The sequence below is a fragment of the Capricornis sumatraensis genome, chromosome 2 (genome assembly GCF_032405125.1).
Source record: "Capricornis sumatraensis isolate serow.1 chromosome 2, serow.2, whole genome shotgun sequence".
In the NCBI taxonomy this organism is placed as follows: Eukaryota; Metazoa; Chordata; class Mammalia; order Artiodactyla; family Bovidae; genus Capricornis; species Capricornis sumatraensis.
This window is the reverse complement of record NC_091070.1, coordinates 82,944,031-82,970,384: the sequence shown is the minus strand read 5'-3', so window position 1 is coordinate 82,970,384 and position 26,354 is coordinate 82,944,031. Positions and strand designations below refer to the sequence as shown.

The window sequence follows — 26,354 nt, the reverse complement described above, 5'->3', positions numbered from 1 at the left end:
AGCAGAAGTAGATGTTTTTTGGGAACTCTCTTTCTTTTTTGATGATCCAGTGGATGTTGACAATTTGATCTCTGGTTCCTCTGCCTTTTCTAAATCCAAATTTTTTCACTCTTCTCTTTCACGTTCATCAAGAGGCTCTTTAGTTACTCTTTGCTTTCTGTCATAAGGGTGGTGTCATCTGCATATCTGAGGTTATTGATATTTCTCCTGGCAATCTTGATTCCAGCTTGTGCTTTGTCTGGCCTGGCATTTCGCATGATGGACTGTGCCTATAAGTTAGATAAGCAGGGTGACAATACACAGCGTTCATGTACTCCTTTCCCAATTTGGAACCAGTCTATTGTTCCATGTCCAGTTCTAACTGTTGCTTCTTGACCTGCATACAGATTTCTCAGGAGGCAGGTCTGGTGGTCTGGTATTCCCATCTCTTGAAGAATTTTCCACAGTTTGTTGTGATCCACACAGTCAAAGGCTTGAGCATAGTCAATGAAGTGGAAGTAGATGTTTGTCTAAATTCTCTGGCTTTTTCGATGATCCAACAGATGTTGGCGATTTGATCTCTGGTTCCTCTGCCTTTTCTAAATCCAGCTTGAACGTCTGGAAGTTTTTGGTTCATGTACTGTTGAAGCCTAGCTTGGAGAATATTGAGCATTACTTTGCTAGCATGTGAAATGAGGGCAATTGTGTGGTAGTTTGAACATTCTTTGGCATTGCCTTTCCTTGGGATTGGAATGAAAACTGACCTTTTCCAGTCCTGTGGCCACTGATGAGTTTTCCAAGTTTGCTGGCATGTTGAGTGCAGTACTTTCACAGCATCATCTTTTAGGATTTGAAATAGCTCAACTGGATTCCATCACCTCCACTAGCTTTGAGGAGGCCACCATTAGCTCCAGTATAGAGCTGCCGAGCAGGTGACCCACAAACTTGAGAACAGTTATAGACAAAGAAGTTCCCATACTGTTGCAAAAGTTCTAGGGTCTACAACAGGTTTCCCAACCTGGGGATCTAGCCAAAGAACTGAGAACCACCAGGGAATTTGACTTTGATAACTGTTTATATTATTATCAGTTCAGTTGTTGGTATTATATATGTGGAGTTTAATTACTCTGCAAAATGTATTTTAAAATTTTATAGCATAATTTGGAATTGAAATCAAACATTATTCCAAAAAACATGGAAATAGAATAGCAAAAGCAAGTTTAATATTAGTGAAATATGCTTTTCATTGGAGGAATGACTGTAACTCCACATGATTTTTCTAACTAACAGTCAAATACTTAAAAGGAAGATAACTGCACTTGACAAAGCTGTATTACATTCTCACTGTAGTTTTACTTGCAGTTAGTGACTCATGGACAATAGGTACCTATTGGCTATTCTGGTATAACCTTTTGTGAAGTATCAGTTCATGTCTTTTGCCCATTAAAAAAAAATGTTATCTTTTTATCAGTGAGTATGGTAGATCTTCATTCTAGATTTAGCCCTTTATTTCATTTATATATTGAATGCATTTTCTGCATGGCTTCCTTTTTTGCTTTCTTAACAATATTTTCAACTTGTAGAAACTTTAAGTCTGGTGACATACAGTTTAATCAATTTGTTTTCTTTTTATCATTAGTGTCTTTTTTTGTCTTGTCTGGGAAGTCTTTGCTTATCCAGATATCATAAATATGTTCTCCTCTCTTATCTCCCAGAAGGCTTATACTTTTACCTTTCATTTTAGGTCTGTGATCCACTTTTTTTTTTTTTTTTTTTTTTACTTTATTTTGCTTTACAATACTGTATTGGTTTTGCCATACATTGACATGAATCAGCCACGGGTGTACATGAGTTCCCAATCCTGAACCCCCCTCCCACTTCCCACCCCATATCATCTCTCTGGACCATCCCTGTGCACTAGCCCCAAGCCTCCTGTATCCTGTATCGACCATAGACTGGTGATTCATTTCTTACCTGATAGTATACATGTTTCAATGCCATTCTCCCAAATCATCCTACCCTCTCCCTCTCCCACAGAGTCTAAAAGTCCGTTATATACATCTGTGTCTCTTTTGCTGTCTCACATACAGGGTTATCATTACCATCTTTCTAAATTCCATATATATGTGTGTTAGTATACTGTATTGGTGTTTTTCTTTCTGGCTTACTTCACTCTGTATAATAGACTCCAGTTTCATCCACCTCATTAGAACTGATTCAAATGTATTCTTTTCAATGGCTGAATAATACTCCATTGTGTATATATACCACAGCTTTCTTATCCATTCATCTGCTGATGGACATCTAGGTTGTTTCCATGTCCTGGCTATTATAAACAGTGCTGCGATGAACATTGGGGTACACATGTCTTTTTCAATTCTGGTTTCCTGAGTGTGTATGCCCAGCAGTGGGCTTGCTGGGTCATAAGGCAGTTCTATTTGCAGTTTTTTAAGGACTCTCCACACTGTTCTCCATAGTGGCTGTACTAGTCTGCATTCCCACCAACAGTGCAAGAGGGTTCCCTTTTCTCCACACCCTCTCCAGCATTTATTGCTTGTAGTCTTTTGGATCGCTGCCATTCTGGCTGGTGTGAAATGGTACCTCACTGTGGTTTTGATTTGCCTTTCTCTGATAATGAGTGATGTTGAGCATCTTTTCATGTGTTTGTTAGCCATCCGTATATCTTCTTTGGAGAAATATCTATTTAGTTCTTTGGCCCATTTTTTGATTGGATCATTTATTTTTCTCGACTTGAGCTGCATAAGTTGCTTGTATATTTTTGAGATTAGTTGTTTGTCAGTTGCCTCATTTGCTATTATTTTCTCCCATTCAGAAGGCTGTCTTTTCTCCTTGCTTATAGTTTCCTTTGTTGTGCAGAAGCTTTTAATTTTAATTAGATCCCATTTGTTTATTTTTGCTTTTATTTCCAGTATTCTGGGAGGAGGATCATAGAGGATCCTGCTGTGATGTATGTCAGAGAGTGTTTTGCCTATGCTCTCCTCCAGGAGTTTTATAGTTTCTGGTCTTAAGTTTACATCTTTAATCCATTTTGAGTTTATTTTTGTGTGCGGTGTTAGAAAGTGATCTAGTTTCATTCTTTTACAAGTGGTTGACCAGTTTTCCCAGCACCACTTGTTAAAGAGATTGTCTTTAATCCATTATATTTTCTTGTCTCCTTTGTCGAAGATAAGGTGTCCATAGGTGTGTGGATTTATCTCTGGGCTTTCTATTTTGTTCCACTGAACTATATTTCTGTCTTTGTGCCAGTACCATGCTGTCTTGATGACTGTGGCTTTGTAGTAGAGCCTGAAGTCAGGCAGGTTGATTCCTCCAATTCCATTCTTCTTTCTCAAGATTGCTTTGGCTATTTGAGGTTTTTTGTATTTCTATACAAATTGTGAAATTATTTCTTCTAGTTCTGTGAAAAATACCTCTGGTAGCTTGATAAGGATTGCATTGAATCTGTAGATTGCTTTGAGTAGTATACTCATTTTCACTATATTGATTCTTCCAATCCATGAACATGGTATATTTCTCCATCTATTAGTGTCCTCTTTGATTTCTTGCACCAGTCTTTTATAATTTCTATGTATAGGTCTTTAGTTTCTTTAGGTAGGTATATTCCTAAGTATTTTATTCTTTTCATTGCAATGGTGAATGGAATTGTTTCCTTAATTTCTTTTTCTACTTTCTCATTATTAGTGTATAGGAATGCAAGGGATTTCTGTGTGTTGACTTTATATCCTGCAACTTTACTATATTCATTAGTTAGGTCTAGTAATTTTCTGGTGGAGTCTTTAGGGTTTTCTATGTGGAGGATCATGTTATCTGCAAACAGTGAGAGTTTTACATCTTCTTTTCCAATTTGGATTCCTTTTATTTCTTTTTCTGCTCTGATTGCTGTGGCCAAAACTTCCAGAACTATGTTGAATAGTAGCGGTGAGAGTGGGCACCCTTGTCTTGTTCCTGACTTTAGGGGAAATGCTTTCAATTTTTCACCACTGAGGATAATGTTTGCTGTGGGTTTGTCATATATAGCTTTTATTATGTTGAGGTATGTTCCTTCTATTCCTGCTTTCTGGAGGGTTTTTATCATAAATGGATGTTGAATTTTGTCAAAGGCCTTCTCTGCATCTATTGAGATAATCATATGGCTTTTATTTTTCAATTTGTTAATGTGGTGTATTACATTGATTGATTTGCAGATATTGAAAAATCCTTGCATCCCTGGGATAAAGCCCACTTGGTCTGGTGTATGATCTTTTTAATGTGTTGTTGGATTCTGATTGCTAGAATTTTGTTAAGGATTTTTGCATCTATGTTCATCAGTGATATTGGCCTGTAGTTTTCTTTTTTTGTGGCATCTTTGTCAGGTTTTGGTATTAGGGTGATGGTGGCCTCATAGAATGCATTTGGAAGTTTATCTTCCTCTGCAATTTTCTGGAATAGTTTGAGTAGGATAGGTGTTAGCTCTTCTCTAAATTTTTGGTAGAATTCAGCTATGAAGCCGTCTGGACCTGGGCTTTTGTTTGCTGGAAGATTTCTGATTATAGTTTCAATTTCCGTGCTTGTGATGGGTCTGTTAAGATTTTCTATTTCTTCCTGGTTCAGTTTTGGAAAGTTGTACTTTTCTAAGAATTTGTCCATTTCTTCCACGTTGTCCATTTTATTGGCATATAATTGCTGATAGTAGTCTCATGATCCTTTGTATTTCTGTGTTGTCTGTTGTGATCTCTCCATTTCATTTCTAATTTTATTGATTTGATTTTTCTCCCTTTGTTTCTTGATGAGTCTGGCTAATGGCTTGTCAATTTTATTTATCCTTTCGAAGAACCAACTTTTGGCTTTGTTGAATTTTGCTATGGTCTCTTTTGTTTCTTTTGCATTTATTTCTGCCCTAATTTTTAAGATTTCTTTCCTTCTACTAACTCTGGGGTTCTCCATTTCTTCCTTTTCTGGTTGTTTTAGGTGTAGAGTTAGGTTATTTATTTGACTTTTTTCTTGTTTCTTGAGGTATGCCTGTATTGCTATGAACTTTCCTCTTGCACTGCTTTTATAGTGTCCCACAGGTTTGGGGTTGTTGTGTTTTCATTTTCATTTGTTTCTATGCATATTTTGATTTCTTTTTTTATTTCTTCTGTGATTTGTTGGTTATTCAGAAGTGTGTTGTTCAGCCTCCATATGTTGGAATTTTTAGTAGTTTTTCTCCTGTAATTGAGATCTAATCTTAATGCATTATGGTCAGAAAAGATGCTTGGAATGATTTAAATTTTTTTGAATTTATCAAGGTTAGATTTATGGCCCAGGATGTGATCTATCCTGGAGAAGGTTCCATGAGCACTTGAGAAAAAGGTGAAATTCATTGTTTTGGGGTGAAATGTCCTATAGATATCAATTAGGTCTAACTGGTCTATTGTATCATTTAAAGTTTGCGTTTCTTTGTTAATTTTCTGTTTAGTTGATCTGTCCATAGGTGTGAGTGGGGTATTAAAGTCTCCCACTATTATTGTGTTATTGTTGATTTCCCCTTTCATACTTGTTAGCATTTGCCTTACATATTGCAGTGCTCCTATGTTGGGTGCATATATATTTATAATTGTTATATCTTCTTCTTGGATTGATCCTTTGATCATTATGTAGTGGCCTTCTTTGTCTCTTTTCACAGCCTTTGTTTTAAAGTCTATTTTATCGGATATGAGTATTGCTACTCCTGCTTTCTTTTGGTCTCTGTTTGCGTGGAATATCTTTTTCCAGCCCTTCACTTTCAGTCCGTATGTGTCCCTTGTTTTGAGGTGGGTCTCTTGTAGGCAGCATATATAGGAGTCTTGTTTTTGTATCCATTCAGCCAGTCTTTGCCTTTTGGTTGGGACATTCAACCCATTTACGTTTAAGGTAATTATTGATAAGTATGATCCCGTTGCCATTTACTTTATTGTTTTGGGTTCGGGTTTATACGCCCTTTTTGTGTTTCCTGTCTAGAGAATATCCTTTAGCATTTGTTGGAGAGCTGGTTTGGTGGTGCTGAATTCTCTCAGCTTTTGCTTGTCTGGAAAGCTTTTGATTTCTCCTTCATATTTGAATGAGATCCTTGCTGGGTACAGTAATCTGGGCTGTAGGTTATTTTCTTTCATCACTTTAAGTATGTCTTGCCATTCCCTCCTGGCCTGAAGCGTTTCTTTTGAAAAATCTGCAGTTATCCTTATGGGAATCCCTTTGTGTGTTATTTGTTGTTTCCCCTGCTGCTTTTAATATTTGTTCTTTGTGTTTGATCTTTGTTAATTTGATTAATATGTGTCTTGGGGTGTTTCACCTTGGGTTTATCCTGTTTGGAACTCTCTGGGTTTCTTGGACTTGGGTGATTATTTCTGCCCCCATTTTAGGGAAGTTTTCAACTATTATCTCCTCAAGGATTTTCTCATGGTCTTTCTTTTTGTCTTCTTCTTCTGGGACTCCTATAATTCGAATGTTGGAGCATTTCATATTGTCCTGGAGGTCTCTGAGATTGTCCTCATTTCTTTTCATTCATTTTTCTTTTTTCCTCTCTGATTCATTTATTTCTACCATTCTGTCTTCTATTTCACTAATCCTATCTTCTGCCTCCGATATTCTACTATTTGTTGCCTCCAGAGTGTTTCTGATCTCATTTATTGCATTATTCATTATATATCTAGGTCTTTGTTAAACCTTTCTTGCATCTTCTCAGTCCTTGTCTCCAGGCGATTTATCTGTGATTCCATTTTGATTTCAAGATTTTGAATCATTTTCACTATCATTATTCGGCATTCTTTCTCAGGTAGATTCCCTATCTCTTCCTCTTTTGTTTGGTTTGGTGGTCATTTCTCCTGTTCCTTTACCTGCTGGGTATTCCTCTGTCTCTTCATCTTGGTTATATTGCTGCGTTTGGGCTGGCCTGTCTGTATTCTGGGAATTTGTGGAGTTCTCTTTATTATGGAGTTTCCTCATTGTGGGTGGGGTTGTATCAGTGGCTTGTCAAGGTTTCTTGGTTAGGGAAGCTTGTGTTGGAGTTCTGATGGGTAGAGCTGGATTTCTTCTCTCTGGAGTGCAGTGAAGTGTCCAGTAATGAGTTATGAGATGTCTCTGGTTTTGGAGTAACTTGAGCTGCCTGTATATTGAAGCTCAGGGGTGTTCCTGTGTTGCTGGAGAATTTGTGTGGTATGTCTTGCTCTGGAACTTGTTGGCCCTTGGGTGGTGCTTGGTTTCAGTGTAGGTATGGAGGTGTTTGATGAGCTCCTATCGATTAATGTTCCCTGGATTCAGGAGTTCTCTGATGTTCTCAGGATTTGGACTTAAGCCTCCTGTTTCTGGTTTTCAGTTTTATTTTTACAGTAGCCTCAAGACTGCTCCATCTATACAGCACCGATGATAAAACATCTAGGTTAAAGATGAAAAGTTTCTCCACATTGAGGGACACCCAGAGAGGTTCACTGTTTTTGAAGACAATGATCTGCTTTTCTGGATGCCTGATGTTCTCTGCTAGCATTCAGAAGTTGTTTTGTAGAATTTACTCAGCGTTGAAATGTTCTTTTGATGAATTTGTGGGGGAGAAAGTGGTCTCCCCGTCCTATTCCTCCATCATCTTAGGACCACCCCTCTGTGATCCACTTTAATTAAGTTTTGTGTATGGTGTGAGATGGCAGCCCACTCAGGTATTCTTGCTTGGGAAATCCCATGGACAGAAGAGCCTGGTGGGTTATAGTCCATGGGGTCACAGAGAGTCGGATGCAACTGAGTAACTACACACACACACTCACACACACACACACATGGTGTGAGATGTAGGGGTCATGATTCATTTTTCCCAAATAGAAATGTCTGTTTTCTCCATCACCGTTATTCAAATGGACTTATTTTCCACTATTTAATTAACCTGCTTTCTTTTTCAAAATTGAGTTATAGTCAATGAGTCTTTCTGTGAACCTTCTCTTCTGTTCCATCTATTTGTCTACCATTATGCCAAGACTGTACTGTCTAATTATTCTAGCTTTATACATGGAGATATTTGGGGAGATCATTAATTTAAGAATTTTATTTTGCCTAATTTTTATGTGTAAAGAAATGATATTTGGTTTTAAAAAATATGGTTAAGTAAATTAAAAGAACTTTTTTGGTAATAATGAAATAAAAATTCAAAGTGATATTATATTGGTTAATCATAAGTTTATTTTCACCAGGTGCTACATAAAATAATCATCAGATGATATCTTAGATTTGATTAAATATGATAATTTTATTAACATACCCAATATCTATGTTTTATGAATCTGTGGATTCATTTCTTTGACTAATTATGGGAGCAGGAATATTCTGAGGCTTTATATTTCAAGTATTGATCTCTTCCACTTTCTGCTTCTTCAGCACCTGTTAGACATGGTATGGGCCTTCTTGTTCTATTCTTTGTTCCTTAAAATATTTCCATCATTCTTACTTTTCTCTGCTACATTTGTGTGTGATTTTTATTTCTTTAATGTTTCTTCCAGTTCACTAACCTTGTCTTTAGTTTTGTCTAATCTGATTTTCAGTCCATCCAATGAATTTTTAATAATGACCAGAACTTTCTAGAAGTTCTGCATGGATTTTTAAAAAATAAATACTCTAATATCTTTGTAACATATTTTTTCTCATGTTTTGATTCATTTTATTTATCTAATAATTTTAAACATAGCTATTTCATAGTCTTTATCAAGTTATTATATTTTCTTAGTTTTTTGGTAATTCTACATTTATTCCGTAAAATTTATGCTTACTCTTGCTTAGAGCAGTGTTTTTCATTAATCATCTGCAATTGTCAGAATGCTGTAAGGGCTTCCCAGGTAGTGCTACTGGTAAAGAACCACCTGCCAACACAGGAGATGCAGGAGACACTGGTTTGATCCCTGGATTCGAATGGTCACCTGGAGTAGGACATGACAACCCACTCCAATATGTTGCCTGGAAAATTCCATGGAGTGAGCAGCCTGGCAGTCTACTGTCCATGGGGCTGCAAAGACTAAGGCACCCACTGAGCAACAGAGCGACTGAGCATGCACGTGCATGTGTGCATGCGCGTGTGTGCACACGTGCACACACACACGCTGTAAAGTCTGATTTGAGTTTATGTCTTTCTAGTGAGTTTTTCCTGTAGTGGTAAGGGTAAGAATGGCAGGGACCATTTTTTATGAGGAGTCTTGGGTTTCCCTGGTGCCTCAAATGGTAAAAAATTTGCCTGCAGTGCAAGAGAGCTGGATTTGATCCCTTGTCTGGAACATCTCCAGAGAAGTTAATGGCTACCCATTCCAGTATTCTTGCATGGAGAATTCCATGGACAGAGGACCCTGGTGGGCTACAGTCCATGGGGTCACAAAGAATCAGACGCAACTGAGCATCTAACTCTTTTTTGTTAGATCATGTATGTGATGTAAATTTGAACTAGAAATTCAAGTGTAGAAAGGCCTGTGATTGCGAAATTGAGGCTTTTTCTATTTCTCCTCATAGTGGTTATATCTAGCTCTCTTAGATTATAAAGACTGGAAATCTCTGTAGTCAGAGTGTCATTTCCTGCTTATTAGTCTGGTTTTCAGTTCCTTTTTATTTTCAGGGGATTACAACAGTGTATAGAAATAAATCAGACTGAAAGAGCAGCTTGCAGCTAGACTGACTGATAATTGCCAGGTAATATGTCATAAATAAATGTAAAAAGTAGGTATGGATATTACTGCTTTTGGATAATAGAGGCAGGTAACAAACTTTTTTTCATGGTATATAAAAAGATGATTTGAGTTGTTGATATGACGGCTTACACATATTATTCCTCATATAATATGTGTCTGTATCACAGTGATGGCTATAGTAAGTAATTTTAGAATTTATAAGCCTTTTTATAAAAAGGAACACTTTTTTCTTTGTTTTTTTTTTCAAGCTTATTCAGTGCTTTGTTTTAGTTCTCAACATGAAGATAATTACTCCTACATATTTTAACACTGACTTTTTTGTGTAACAGAATAGGTAACAAAACGAGAGCTGTTGTGATTTTATTACAGTCATCTTTGTTCTCTTTGCTGTGTGCCAAAGCCTCTGTCTCTTCACCCTTTTTCCTTATTCCCCTGCAGGAGGCTGCTCTAAAAATAGCTCCAGTAATAGATGTTCTTTCTACACAGGGTCAAATTGCTGAATCATTTAGTCCTTTTGTGAAGTTTAGGAATATGGAAAACAGCATCTGAGCTGGGTAGGACAAACATGCTTCTAAATTGGCAGGTCATTATTCTCTTGAAAAATAAAGAATTGTATTCTTCTCAATAACCATATAGTAAATAATTTTTAAAGTCTATTTTTGAAGAATATATTTTAAAAATCTGTAAAATGGTTTTGTGTCTTAACTTCAAAACATATTTTGAATGTGATTCCCAGAAGTGTGTTTTGTTAAATATAATAAATTTGATATTAAGAGGTTAACAGATGAACTGTAAATATTCCCCTATATGTAAATATTTCATCTTCTTTTTCTTATCCTAGGTATGTTATTGCCTCTTTGGAATAGTTTCAGTGCCTGTGAAATAGTTACCTCCAGAGAAGAATTTCTGGGAGGATTTGACACCTCACAGTGAAATAAATATGCTGACATTTTCTTAACGTTATAAGGATTTAGCTTTCTTTAATTATCTGTAACCCCTTATTTTAACTTTTCTCATTATTCCAAAATAATTATATGCAGATTGTTGAGTGCTGGCTTCCCGAAGAATGTAACACCAGAACAACCTGCTGATAAAGAACAGTTGAGATTATTACTTCCTGAAAGGAAGAGCACATTTTCTTGACACAGTCTTAGTCATATTTTAAGAACCAAGTCACAATATGTATTTTTGAGATTTCTTGGGGATCTTGTTTAAGGTGGGTCTTTCAGTGCACTGGCTTCAGACTGATGAATTTATAACATAATAGGTTACCCCCTGGTGGCTCGGATGGTAAACAATCTGCATGCCGTGCAGGAGACCCAGGTTCAGTCCCTGGGTTGGGAAGATTCCCTGGTGAAGGAAATGGCAACCCACTCTAGTATTCTTGCCTAGAAAATTCTGTGGACAGAGAAGCCTGGTGGGCTACAGTCCATGGGGTTGCAAAGAATCGGACACAACTGAGCAACTAACAGATTTCAGATTTTCAGGTTAGGATTGTCTGGCAGAACAAGATAAGCTTTTCAAAGTGAATGTTGGACCATGATACTAAACTTTGGTTTTCTCTGGCGTTAATTACTGTCTCACTTCTCCATTAATTGCAGAACACTCTCCATTAATCCCAACAGAACTCTAAAATTCTTCTCTATATGGGCAAAGATCTCAAGTAATCTCTCTGTTTCATTTTCTGTCTTTGAAGATACCCTTTCTAGCCCTTTTCCTCTGTCTCTAATGTAGATTGGTTGCCCTTAGGCCTGCTGTGGAGGTGACATCCTTGAGTTTCTCTTGTCTTTCTCCAATAGTGAATCGACTTCCTGGATCTCATGTATCTACATCTTTAGTTCACTCTCATATTAGAGCAACCATCTTCTGGTAACTTTCAGCAGTCTTTTTTTTCTTCTGTAAAAAACTCATGCATAGATAATTGATATAAATAGAATATTTCTTTTTGTCTATTATAATGCTAGAAATTCATTACAGAGTATATCTTAGAGTTGCTAGAAAAATTAAAGTTATAATTTTCTTATAGGAATGAAGTTTGGAACAACAACAATGATTGTGGGTAATTATTTTGCTTTTTAAAGTTTTGGAAAGGCTATCTCCTGAAATGATTTTGGGGTATATGTTGTTGAATTCTGAGTTTTAATTTTTCAACTTGTGAATACTTTTTATACCTCTATCAGATGAGAGTTAATAATTTTGAAAATTTGATAAAAAACTTCTGGTAAAATTTTGCTTCTTAAATGAAAATAAATATAAAACATTATAATCAAATAAACTTAAAAAACCCTTTTCTCACAATTTATAACCTGATGTAATTTGAGTTTATATTTTAATAATAGAAAAACTGTCTTGAAAGGTGTGTCTGTGTGTCTGTAGTCTTTGATGGTGGTTCTTAAAAAATTGATGGCACTAGTTTATTTCCCTTCCAAAAACCAATTGCAACTAAATGAAGCAAACAATCTCCAATTTTTATTGTCCTCATAATAAAACAAAATATGAAGTTCAGAACTGGATCACTTTCTCTTTCTCCTCTTATCTCCTCTCAGTTCAAAATGCTTGCATCTCATAATAGCCAGCATTCTCTTAAATCTGCAGTTAGGCTCAGTGTATTCAAGCCTCAGTACAGTCTTGTAGTAGTTTTAGTCTTTTTCTGGAAAATTGGTTTAGTGTGCCCACCATAGCCATTCTGCTTCCTGTCATAATGCCTCTTTCCTTGGGCATACAGAGAATCCTTGCCCTTTTTGTACTGTCACTTTGTGGGATTTATACTTGCCTACTCCTTAGAGAAGCCCAGTGTGCTTTAGGAACGTTCTCCATGTTTGTGAGAGTGATTGCACAGAAAAAAAGCAGATGTACTTGTTTTTTTTAAAGATGCCTTGATTCAAAGGAGATTCAGGCTACTGCTTCTCAGTTTTCTCCCAGTTAGATGTCAGCAAACAATGCTTATGCCCAGAAATATCTCCCTTAGATTCCAGGAAGAATTTAAGAGAAGAGATTCCTCAGACAGGCTTTCAATCTGACTGTAACTCTAAACTTCCGGAGACCGGATAGGAAGCAAGCTATCCTTTTCTTTTGGAAATTACAGCCCTGGAAACTATATGGGAAAATGTCTTCAGCCAGATTCATTGCTCCTATGTCCTCTAAAAAATCAATGAGACGTGGCTCTGCCACAGTTCTATCACTTTTATATTTTCTTTGTATAACAAGTTTTTAAAAATAAATAAATGACTTTTCGGAAAAGCCGAACTTGTCTGTAATTTTGATGCATGGCCTACATTTTTATTTGGTCTTGGAAATGGTAGTTTTAAAAGGGAGGAAGGAAAGAGGGGGAGGAAGAAAGATGATGACTTATGGAAAGAGTAAGACAAGTTTTGATTGGGTTTAAATATTGGTCACAATTTATGTAAAATGTACATTTTTATATTAGCATCATTCAGTTGGATATAACTAGAAATTATTATAAACAATAAAAGTGAAAAATATTTAATATTAGAAGTACCCGTGTGTGTAGTATTGTACAGAGCAGAGCACTGAAGTCAGGATACCTGGAATCTTGGCCTACTTTGGCTTCTGTGTGTGTGACAGTATGTTTCCTGGTCACCTTTCCACCCCTCTCCCACGCTGCCCCTGCCACAACCTCAACCGCTTTTTTTCTCATATGAACAATGAGATTATGGACTAGGTAATTACTAAGCTTCCTCTTAAGATTCTGATATTCCAGAATATGTCAGACTTTTCAAGAGGTTTGTGTCTTTTAATAAAATTAGTAAAAAATCATTTGGGCCAAAACATTTCAATATTTGCTGATGGTAACTGTATTTAAACAGCAGTGTTTTGCTCAGGGGTGCTGCACCTAAACAGAACAGCATCGATTTCCAATTGTAAGAACCTTGGATTCTTGCTTAGATTGGAAATTGCCCTTCCAGTACCCTTCATTGACAGTGATGATGATCTACTTTGAGCATTATGGGGGCATTGTCAGTGTATTGATTCATCTGCAACTGAGTGGTGCATTTCTGTGGGTTTGAGAATAGTGAGGTGAATGGCTCTGAAATTCTCAGTACTGTTTGGAAAGCTGATTGCATAAATTTAAAATTTAAAGTGTTTGAACAGATTCTTTTCCAAGTGATTTTTAACAAATGTTTGATCATACTGTATTTGTGCTACAGTTGAAAGGCTGAAGTAGCATTTTGGCTCCTTTCCCAAAAGCATGCTTGAAGAGGCTAGCAGCAGCAGCAGCATCTCCCTCTGTTCTCCTCAGTGCTTTTTACCTTGCGAGTGGTGCAGCTTGTTCTGCGGATGTACTAAAACCCTCCCATTTAATCTGCAGTGGAGAAGAATGGAGCTCAATGCCTAGTAGCATTCAGTGGTCTAGTAAGGTTGCAGTAACTAGCAATGACTATGTAGTTCAACAGCTGAACAAGAAGACATTTTATAATATATATATATTTTTTTCCTTTCAGCTGATAGATTTTTGCTTTCTGTTTCCTTCTAGAGAGATGTGGATAATTTGCCCTGCCTCCAACGTCTGTTTCTCAGCTTCAACAATATAGCTACGTAAGTGGAAACTCCCAACTTGTCATGTATTAATAATTTGATCGTGTGGGTTCTAATGCTTTAAATTAAGATTGTAAATACTTTGGAGTATTTCTAATGACATGTAAGATTTTCAACTGGGAAATGACAGGGCCATCTGTGACAAAGTTCTCTGTGGAAAAACAAAGCTCTTGTGTTTATTAGCGCTTCTGATGCTAAAGTGATGACTGGTTTAGTATAGTATGTGCTCTTTATAGTTATAGTTTAGAGTTGCTCCTTTGTAAAACATGTATGTGGAAATGTCAACATATATTCTGCTGTCCTTTGTTTGACACTTACTGCACTAATCAGTTGAATTTGAATTTCTTTCATAAATTATCATCTACAATCTACTGAGCAATTTTGATATAGCAGGTTATACTTGTCACTAATCCACTTGCTAATTAGGCCGTAACTTCTAACTTGGTATCCCTACTTGGAGAACTAATGCAGCTAAACACTGTGTATTAGAATATATAAATGTATAAATGTTGTTTTATAAATATTTGAAACATATCATCCTTTCTGTTGTGATGATGTCTCATTCAGTGTCAATGTGGGAGATTTCAGAACTGAAGCTGAGACAGGCAGTCAGACTTTTCAGGGCAGAATGAGTAGCCACCCTTCCCTGACTCTCTCCTTCTTCTCTTCTCCCTTGCCCCTCAGTTCTTTAGTTTCACTTCAAGACTGTTCTCTGAATGTACTTTTATAGAAGGATAAGAACTAAGTATAAAAGAATTGAGAACATCTCTCTTCCTGAGTTCTAGGTCTATGCTTCTGACTATTAAAAACCAGTTGAGCTTTTGCACAATTTCTGTTTCTACCTTTTCCCTATGTTAGCCCCCATCCCTGTACTATATCTCTAAAAGGTAGCGGTTAAGTCTAGATGGTGAATTTTGCATATAGGCATTATTTCAAAGAAAATACCCTTAAATCATTTCCTTTTTTTTCTTTGTGTGAAAATACTAAGTTTCTGAAATACTTTTAATGTGCTCTTCAGTTTATGTTGACTCCTGTTCCAGCTGCCTCCCCATCTTGTTGGAAGAGTAGAATTTATTTTTAATGGCAATAGAAGGAACACTCAATTTTCTTTAAGGAGTTTCTACCTAAAGACCATTAACAATTGTTTTGAGAAGATAGTGTCTCGTTTTTAAAATGTGTTTTTTCTCATGTCTCACAATATTAGCTGCTGAAGGTGCAGCAAACCCTTAGCTTCCCCCAACCTGTGGTGGAACTTATTACTTTTGCTCTTGTCTTGTTTATGGGGAGTAATTTAAAAAGAGATATAAATTTGGGTGTATGGGGGTTATGACATGCCCACTTCCTCAGGATACCTCAACTTCTAAACTCCTAGATCTATAGGGAGTTGATCTTAAATGTCTGTATTTAGGGAATTTTCTTCCCAAACTGAAAAGAAGTTTTATCTACTCAATGAAATAAATATGTGATTAATGGGATTAATACTTATGACTTTCTATTAAAAGTGGGACTTATTGAGAAATTGAGATAGAATGAAGGGTTTTCGTATTCTTACTGATTGCTTTTTGTGTGTTTCTGCAAAGGCTTAGCTCTTTACCTTTCTCTAATATTTCCAGATGACCTGCTTTTGAGGTCAAGTACATTTTCTATTTTCTGTTTTGTTCCTGTTGATGCATGTAATCCAACAGATGGTATAGAGAATATATTGGCTCTTGGGCAGGGGACAGGAGGAATTGGAAAGTGCAAGCCCTTTTCACATTTCCACGAGTTTTATTCAAGACACAAATATTTCAGTTGACTGGGATGGTAGATGATCTGTAGTGTTAATTGTGGTGTCCTTTCATATCCTGCTATAGTCCTGGCATGACAGAGTTGCATAACTTTCAATTCAGTGGTCAAGGAGTAACATACAGGAAGAGCAGAAATAGCAGTATAAAGGTGAAAGTACCTTTTAGGACTTTCTCTGGATAACTTTAAAATATCATCCAGCAAGTGAAATATCCAACAGTGTATCCATTTTGGGGAGACAAAAATGTACTGACTGTTGAAGTAGTAAGGCTTCCTAGATTTTGACCAAGTTGTTGGATTCTTAGAGGCCCATTTGCATAAACTATTACCTGGTGGAAATTCAGAAAGTTCCAGAATGTTATAGCACCCTAACTGAATTTAGAGAGCTCCAACTTGGGGTAAATAGGTACCTATATTTAATGATGGGTTGACTATGGCCTTGGTAGACAGGACCATTTTTGTATGTTTTCCTGTAGATATTAGAACAGGCATTTAGTTCTTCTGGTAGGCATACAAGATATATTAAGAGAATGAATGACATATCCACGTCTGTGTATCTGAATAAAAGTGATGCCTCTGGTTAAAATATCCCTCAGAGCATGAGGAAGACAGAAACACAAATAGGTAATTATAATACAGTGAGTTAAACTTAGTTGTGGTCAAATGCAGATATACTAGAAAATGTAAATCAGTGTAGAGAAGAGAAGTTAAGGAAAACTTCCCAGAGGGAGATGGTCCCTAGACCTCAGTAAAGTGAATAGTCCTTGGACATTCCAGGTAAGGGTACAACCTAGGCGAAGTAGATGTAGAAGTCTCAGAGTGGACTCACTAGGCCCACCCTCTGGGAACCTGCAGTGAGATGCTTGCCCCCTTCTCCTCCTAACTAGCTCCAGGTCTTCCTCCAGCCCACGGAATGCTGGAGGGACCTGCCAAAGTACACTTTGCAATGCTCACCTTGAAGGAAATATTCTGTGGCTAATCAAGAGAATCGGCTGTGTCTAGTTCGTTCTTCAGGCATGTTCGTTCCATTATTCAGCTCTTTTGAGGTGCTATTGTCTGCTTGATTTGTTTTCTTTGTCTTGGCTCTCATGATCTTAATTTCCAAGTAGTCTGCATTTTTTGTAATGGCTTATTCTTTTTAAAAAATTATTTATTTATTTGCCTGTATTAGGTCTTAGTTGTGGCATGTGGGATCTTCATTGCCACATGTAGAATCTTGTTAGTTGCAGGATGTGGGATCTACTTCCCTCAACAGGGATCAAACCTTGGTCCCCTGCACTGGGAGCACAGAGTCTTAGCCATTGGACCACCAGGGAAGTCCCTCTAATGGCTTATTCTTGTTTTATGAATGAGGTAAAGTTTTTTTTTTAATTTCTAGAATTTATTTTTCTCCATTACCTACACGTGTTCTTTAAATTAAACAAAAATACTTTCTTTCATCCATTCATTTGTTCTGTGATTTTTTGTTCTTGTTTGTATATGAGGATCTATATGAATTTGTTTCCTTAGCATAATTTAGAAATGTCGCTGTGAATGCAAGTTATAAGATCTCTGTCTGTGGAGGATGTAGGAGGGAGGAGGAAGGCTATCCAACCAGTTGGACTTTGCTTTATGATGTTCACAAGAAACTCGCCTTCTGAGAATGGGGGCTCCTTTTACATCTTGGGCCAGATGCACTTACCCAAAGCACAGCCCTTCTTCCCTCACCATTTTCAACCTGAGGACAATTCAGGAGTCAGCCTTTTTGAGGGTAGGAGGCTAGCAAATTGCTACCAAACCCTCCAGTAGTTACTGGACAGCTGACCCACATCTGCTGGCCACACTTTCTCTCTCTGATTCTGGGGAGTATTCTGAAGTTCTGCCAGTAACATTTTCTTAACTCTTCATACTCTTCATTTCAGGCTCTAGCAATTTGGGGTTTTACTGATTCCATCTGCTTTATATCTTCCAGAAATTCCTTAGTGCTCTGGTCTGCTGATAGAACTTTTTCTGGTGTTCTAGTATTGCTAAGGATATTTTTGTACTTTTATATTCAGTCATTTCAAAGAGGTTTTGAGAGGGTAGAGAGAGGTCAGATCACACACCAAGCAGCCATTGTCATAGCTGTCCTTACTTTGAGTGATTTGCCCCCCAAAGGCCACCCGTAAAAATATCCTTGGCAGCTTTTAAAACACATAGGCCTTAAGTTCACTGCTGGGTAACCTGCTCCAGTAAATCTGGAGTAGGGCCAAGGATCTGTATTTTTTTAAGGCTTCTCAGAGAATTCTGATGTTCGGCTTGATGCTAGATCTGGGAACCATTGAGTTATGGCACCCCCAAATAAGAAAATTTGTTAACTAACAGATTACTATTTTATATAAAATTTCCCTTCACATGAAAAAGCTTCTAGACAAAAGTATTTGTCAGGGATAGATATGTACTACCATCCAGAGGTAGTTTATGATCTGTAGGCAAAACCCAGGGTGTTTCATCTCCTTTCCACTGAGGCTGTGCAGAGCTCTAGTCTTCATTACAAGGTTAAGGTATAATTGATTCTTTCCTGTCTGTTTCATTCTCCAATGTAGAAAGTTTTAACAAGCTTTTTTCTTTAAAAAAAAAAAAAAAAGAAGACACATTTATAATTTGAGTGTTTTCCTTGCTTAAAAAGGAATGGTTACTATTGCTCCCAGAAATAAGGAGACATTAGTATCCCTGGGAAAAGAGTCAAATACTAGTCAAGGTCAAGTGTCAACTCAGGACTCTTAGTCTCATGTATTATTTTTTAAATGGTGGTAAAATACTCATAAAAGTACCATCTTAACCATTTTAAAGCACACAATGAAATGGTGTTAATAAATACATTTACACCCTTGTGCAGTCAGTCTTCTGTTGCACAGAACTCTTTTCATCTGGCAAAACTGAAATGTTATACCCATTAAACAACCGGTCTCCCTCTCCAAGGCCCTGGCAACCACCATTCCACTTTCTGTCTCTGAATTTTTGACTACTCTAGTTATGTCATGAATGTGGAACCATGCAATATTTGTCTTTTTGTGATTGGCTCATGTCACTTTGCACGATGTCCTCAAAGTTCATCCATGTTGTTGCAGTTCAGTCTCTTAAGTCGTGTTGGACTCTTTGTGACCCCCGTGGACTGCAGCACGCCAGACTGCCCTGTACTTCACTATCGCCTGGAGTCTGTTCAAATTCATGTCCATTGAGTCGGTGATGCCATCCAACCATCTCTTCTTCTCTTGTCCCGTTCTCTTCCTGCCTTCGATCTTTCCCAGAATCAGAGTCTTTTCCAATGAGTCAGTTCTTTGCATCAGATGGCCAAATTATTGAAGCTTCAGCTTCAGCATCAGTCCTTCCAATGAATATTCAGGACTGATCTCCTTTAGGATTGACTGGTTTGATCTCCTTACAGTCCAAGGGACTTTTGAGAGTCTTCTCCAGCACCACAATTCGAAAGCATCAATTCTACAGTGCATAGCCTTCTTTATGGTCCAACTTTCACATCCGTACATGACTACTGGAAAAACCATAGCTTTGACTGTATGGACTTTTGTCTCCAAAGTGATGTCTTTGCTTTTCAATATGCTATCTAGATTTGTCATAGCTTTCCTTCCAAAGAGCAAGCATCATTTAGCTTCATGGCTGCAAGTTCATCCATGTTGTAGCATGTGTAAGTTTCCTTCCCTTTTAAGAATGTATACTTATATATTATTCTTTAGGTGGCATGGAACTAACTAGGAGAGGCAGATGCCAGAATGAACCATGCCTACCTCTTCATCCACATTGTTTTCCCATAGAGCCGTATGAACTTGCCTTGTTCCACTGAACTTCCTTAAACATAAGCATGCTCTCCCTTGCCCATTTAGTCTTTGCATTTACTATGGCCTCTGACAATAATATTTTTTTCTACCTCTCTTTGTCTGAATAACACCTGATGATCCTATAGATCTCAAGGGTTCTCAAACTTTAATATGCTTAAGGATCATCTGGAGAGCCTGCTAAAATGCACTGCATGGGGATCCATCCTCCATGGATTCTAATTCAAAAGTTTTAGATGGGGCTCAGGAATTTGTATGTTTAGCAAGTTGTGCAGCTGATTTAAAAATACCACTGATCTGTGCTTTCCAGACTTTGAGTCAAAACCCATACAAGAATCCTAGTCAATTTTAGTTCAAGACTGGAAACATAAAAGCAGAATAGAAAATGTCAAGAGTTTCTCACACATTGTAAGGGTGAACACTGTCTCATGAGAAGTTTGCAGTTTTAGTATATATGGATGTATCTATGTATACATTTGTATGTGTTTGTGTATGAATGTTATTTTGCTATAGATATTTGGGAACTGGATTACAATGTAAATATATTTCTCACCATGAATTGGGTTTAAAAAATTTAGAAAACACTGTGGAGTCTCAATTTTGAGAGCATGGACTACCAGGGAAGTCCCCAGATAATTCTTATTATAATCATAAGGTTTCATTTTCCTTTGTGGTAGACTAATTTATTCAATGTGTGTATGTGTGAGTTTTTCTAAAAGGAAGGATTCTTAAACTAAAATTAAACTAAGACACGGTGAGCAGGCTGTTTTGCACACCTAGTCTCATACTGGGTTCACACTTACATAGTTGAGAGGCTGATAGCTATTCATGGCAGTAAATTAACATTTTAATGTATTGATGTGTCAAAGGCCCTTTTGGGTTTTGCTAATGTGAAGGTTCTAGAAGTTGTGGACATTTTTGGTACATATTGCTAAGGGGGAATTTTGGTCATAAAATTACTCATGATTGTATGTTATATTGGGTGATTGTTTCTAGGTTGAGAAGCACAATTATGGTAAATTGAGATCAGTGTGTTTTATGATTTCTGTTTTGTTTTGGTCTACAAATTCAAAGTATAAGTAGAGTAAATCCAAAATGCATTTAGAAATAAAGTATATTAAGTAACTTCTCCTGGTGCTATTCCTTATAACTTGTAGAAAATACTTCCAAAAAGTGTTTGAAGTATTTTGCAACAACAGTGTCAAATACAGTGAACATAAACATTTAAAACAAAGGTAAGTGACTGTAACATTCCCTTCTTATCTTCATCTTATCTTGTTTTGTTTTAATTGAAGTACAGTTGATTTATAATGTTGTATTAGTTGTAGGTGTACAGCAAAGTGTTTTGGTTTTCATGAAAAGAGATGTACAAATTTGAAACAAAAATGTTTACATATCTGTTTTATGTCCATTCCACCTCCCCACCCTACCCCACCCCAACCTAAATTGCTATGTTGATCTCTTAACCCATGGTACCTCAGTATGTAACCAACCTTATTTGAAAATATGGTCTTTACAGAGGTAGTGAAGTTAAAAGGAAGACATTAAAGTGGGCTCTAATCTAGTAAGACTGATATTCTTATAAAAAAGATGAAATTTGGAGGCAGGTATACAGGGACTTCCATGGTAGCTCAGACAGTAAAGAATCCACTCGCAATGCAGGAGACCCATGTTCTGTCCCTGGGTTGGGAAGATCCCCCAGAGAAGGGAATGGCTACTCAGTCCAGTATTCTTTCCTGGAGAATCCCATGGACAGAGGAGCCTGGGCAGGCTACAGTCCATGTGGTTGCAAAGAGTCAGACCTGACTGAGCACACACACACACACACAGGGGGACTGTCTTGTGAACATAAGGACAGCTATCTACAAGCCAAGAAGAAAGGCCTAGAACAGATTCTGCCTCCACAGCCCTCAGAAAACAACACTACCATCGCCTTGCTTTCAGACTTCTAGTCTCCAGAACTGTGTGATAGTAAATTTCTGTTGTTTAAAAATATGAAAATAAAGCAGAGGTGAGCAGATATTGAAAGGAATGAACAAACCAGTTAATTTTATGAGAAAAGCAAGGTCAAAATTAATCATGCCAAAACCCCAAGTATATACTCCTAACTGCAGAACTTTCAAATTTGATCTTCTGAAGTAACTTTTGTTCATCCTTTATAATTAAATACAAACCCCAAACTAGAAGAATTATTTTCTTTTTCTATTATCTATACCATACCTCTTTGAGTTCTGTAATATCTATTTTGATGTATGCCCAGTTATAACTTAATTATACAGGGGTAAGGGTAATTCGCTCAGTCATGTCCGACTCTGCGACCCCATGGACTGTAGCCTATCAGGCTCCTCCGTCCATGGGATTTTTCCAGGCAAGAGTGCTGGAATGGGTTGCCCTTTCCTTCTCCAGGGGATCTTCCCAACCCAGGAATCGAACCTGGGTCTCCCGCATTGCAGGCAGACGCTTTACCGTCTGAGCCACCAGAGAATAGTGTCAGTTATTATCTGTCACATGGTAGGCATGTAATTATTGTTCTTTTAATTAATGAAAAAAAGAAACCAAAGTTTAAAGGTGATGTTCTTCAATATTCATAGATAATTTTTAATAGCCCTTTTCAGCATGTCATCTTGTTTGGTTGTCTAAGGACCCAGTTTGCAGCTAATTCACCATGGCTATCCCCTGGAATATAAAATAATAAAAAGTAATTAAAACAAGGAAGGCAAATTAAAATTATTTTATGGATTATTTTATTGATTATTGATTATTTTATGGATTATTTTATTGGATTATTAGAAACAACTGTAACAGATATCTTCCAGACTAAAAGCTTTCCTCAGTGACTTAAGATTTTAGCAGTTACTTTTTGAATATTTGAGTAGATTCAGTGTTGTTTTGAAGAAAAACTAAGACTGTTTCAGGCAGTTTCTGAATTATGTAACACAAAGATAAGATAGGCCTCTTATTTATAAATATATGTAAAATAGTCATTTTAAAGTCCTTGTCTACTAATTCCAGTATTCCAACAGCTGTGTCATCTCTGAGGCTTTTATACTGACTTGTTTTTCCTTTTTGATACATATATTGAGTTTTTTTTGCTTTCTCATGTCTGGCAATTTTTTATTACATTCCTGGCATAGTGAATATTACATTGTTGAGAATCTGTGTTTTGTTGTCTTAATTTGAAAGTTGTTGAATTTTGTTTTAAAAGTAGTTAACATACATGAATCAAGGAAAATTGGAAGTGGTAAAACAGGAGACGGCAAGAGTGAATGTCGACATTCTAGGAATCAGCAAACTAAAATGGACTGGAATGGGTGAATTTAACTCAGATGACCATTGTATCTCCTACTGCAGGCAGGAATCCCTCAGAAGAAATGGGGTAGCCATCATGGTCAACAAAAGAGTCCGAAATGCAGTACTCGAATGCAGTCTCAAAAATGATAGAATGATCTCTGTTCATTTCCAAGGCAAACCATTCAATATCACAGTAATCCAAGTCTATGCCCCAACCAGTAACCCTGAAGAAGTTGAAGTTGAACGGTTCTGTGAAGACCTACAAGACCTTTTAGAACTCACACCCCAAAAAGATGTCCTTTTCATTATAGGGGACTGGATTGCAAAAGTAGGAAGTCAAGAAACACCTGGCGTAACAGGCAAATTTGGCCTTGGAATACGGAATGAAGCAGGGCAAAGACTAATAGAGTTTTGCCAAGAAAATGCACTGGTCATAGCAAACACCCTCTTCCAACAACACAAGAGAAGACTCTACACATGGACATCACCAGATGGTCAACACCGAAATCAGACTGATTATATTCCTTGCAGCCAAAGATGGAGAGGCTCTATACAGTCAACAAAAACAAGACCAGGAGCTGACTGTGGCTCAGATCATGAACTCCTTATTGCCAAATTCAGACTGAAATTGAAGAAAGTAGGGAAAACCACTAGACCATTCAGGTATGACCTAAATCAAATCCCTTATGATTATACAGTGGAAGTGAGAAATAGATTTAAGGGACTAGATCTGCTAGACAGAGTGCCTGATAAACTATAGAATGAGGTTCATGACATTGTACAGGAGACAGGGATTAAGACCATCCCTATGGAAAAGAATTGCAAAAACCAAAATGGCTGTCTGAGGAGGCCTTACAAATAGCTGTGAAAAGAAGAGAGGTGAAAAGCAAAGGAGAAAAGGAAAGATAGAAGCATCTGAATGCAGAGTTCTGAAGAATAGCAAGAAGAGATAAGAAAGCCTTCCTCAGCGATCAATGCAAAAAATTTGGGGAAAGCAACAGAATGGGAAAGACTAGAGATCTCTTCAAGAAAATTAGAGACACCAAGGGAACATTTCATGCAAAGACGGGCTTGATAAGGAACAGAAATGATATGGACCTAACAGAAGCAGAAGATATTAAGAAGAGGTGGCAAGAATACACAGAAGAACTGTACAAAAAAGATCTTCACGACCAAGATAATCATGATGGTGTGACCACTCACCTAAAGCCAGACATCCTGGAATGTGAAGTCAAGTGGGCCTTAGAAAGCATCACTACGAACAAAGCTAGTGGAGGTGATGGCATTCCAGTTGAGCTATTTCAAATCCTGAAAGATGATGCTGTGAAAGTGTTGCACTCAAGATGCCAGCAAATTTGGAAAACTCAGCAGTGGCCACAGGACTGGAAAAGGTCAGTTTTCATTCCAATCCCAAAGAAAAGCAATGCCAAAGAATGCTCAAACTACCACACAATTGCACTTATCTCACACGCTAGTAAAGTAATGCTCAAAATTCTTCAAGCCAGGCTTCAGCAATACGTGAACCGTGAACTTCCTGATGTTCAAGCTGGATTTAGAAAAGGCAGACGAACCAGAGATCAAATTGCCAACATCCGCTGGATCATGGAAAAAGCAAAAGGGTTCCAGAAAACCATCTAATTCTGCTTCATTGACTATGCCAAAGCCTTTGAGTGTGTGGAACACAATAAATTGTGGAAAATTCTGAAAGAGATGGGAATACCAGACCACCTGACCTGCCTCTTGAGAAACCTGTATGCAGGTCAGGAAGCAACAGTTAGAACTGGAGATGGAATAACAGACTGGTTCCAGATAGGAAAAGGAGTACGTCAATGCTGTATATTGTCACCCTGCTTATTTAACTTATATGCAGAGTACATCATGAGAAACGCTGGACTGGAAGAAGCACAAGCTGGAATCAAGATTGCCGGGAGAAATATCAATAACCTCAGATATGCAGATGACAACACCCTTATGGCAGAAAGTGAAGAGGAACTAAAGAGCTTCTTGATGAAAGTGAAAGAGGAGAGTGAAAAAGTTGGCTTAAAGCTCAACATTCAGAAAACTAAGATCATGGCATCTGGTCCCATCGCTTCATGGAAAATAGATGGGGAAACAGTGTCAGACTTAATTTTGGGGGGCTCCAAAATCACTGCAGATAGTGACTGCAGCCGTGAAATTAAAAGACGCTTACTCCTTGGAAGGAAAGTTATGACCAACCCAGATAGCATATTCAAAAGCAGAGACATTACTTTGCCAACAAAGGTCCATCTAGTCAAGGCTATGGTTTTTCCAGTAGTCATGTATGGATGTGAGAGTTGGACTGTGAAGAAGGCTGAGCGCTGAAGAATTGATGCTTTTGAACTGTGGTGTTGGAGAAGACTCTTGAGAGTCCCTTGGACTGCAAGGAGATCCAACCAGTCCATTCTGAAGGAGATTAGCCCTGGGATTTCTCTGGAGGGAATGATGCTAAAGCTGAAACTCCAGTACTTTGGCCACCTCATGCGAAGAGTTGACTCATTGGAAAAGACTCTGATGCTGGGAGGGATTGGGGGTAGGAGGAGAAGGGGACGACAGAGGATGAGATGGCTGGATGGCATCACGGACTCGATGGACATGAGTCTGAGTGAACTCTGGGAGTTGGTGATGAACAGGGAGGCCTGGCGTGCTGCGATTCATGGGGTCGCAAAGAGTCGGACGCAACTGAGCGACTGAGCTGACTGACTGAACTAACGTACAGGAGAATCAGGTTGTGTTCAGGTTTATATTTAGGCTTTTTCAGGCAGGTCTAAAGTAATCTTTTTCTATAAGTAAAGTAATAAGCTTTGCATCTATATTTATTTTACCTTGACACTAAACACAAGATTTCTCCATCAAAAGCAAACCAATTATTTATCTGCAGAGTATCTTTGCACTGGTTTCCAATGTTCCATTTTTCCTCACAGGTTTATGTGATGAAGGCAGTTGTCTCCCACATGTACAGGGTGGAGGGTTTCTGGCTCTTGAGTGGAATACAACGTTTTTAGTTTGGGAGCTTATGTAGGAGCTGCTTGTATAGCTTCACCTGTTCCCCTCCAGAAAAGGAGTGAGAGACAGACAGACAGATACCTGCTCACACACACACATACAAGAAACAGACAGACAGACAGAGATGGGGAAGGCTTCTTGGTCAAGTGACCTTTGGAATGTAAACACACAGTTGTAGGAGATAAAATTCTGTGTCACCCGAGAGGTCTCTGTCTATGCCATCACTTTGAGCCCACGT

At 37.7% G+C, this 26,354-nt stretch overlaps 1 protein-coding gene across 2 annotated transcripts in view; it reads left to right on the top strand.

The window, feature by feature from the left end:
• LRRC49 (leucine rich repeat containing 49) overlaps window positions 1-26,354 on the top strand; it is a 155,654-nt gene that overhangs the window by 42,556 nt on the left and 86,744 nt on the right. For both annotated transcript variants that reach the window (XM_068965868.1, XM_068965867.1), the window contains exon 8: window positions 14,143-14,204. In XM_068965868.1, coding sequence (XP_068821969.1) covers window positions 14,143-14,204 — 62 coding nt within the window. The remainder of the gene's footprint in view (window positions 1-14,142; window positions 14,205-26,354) is intronic.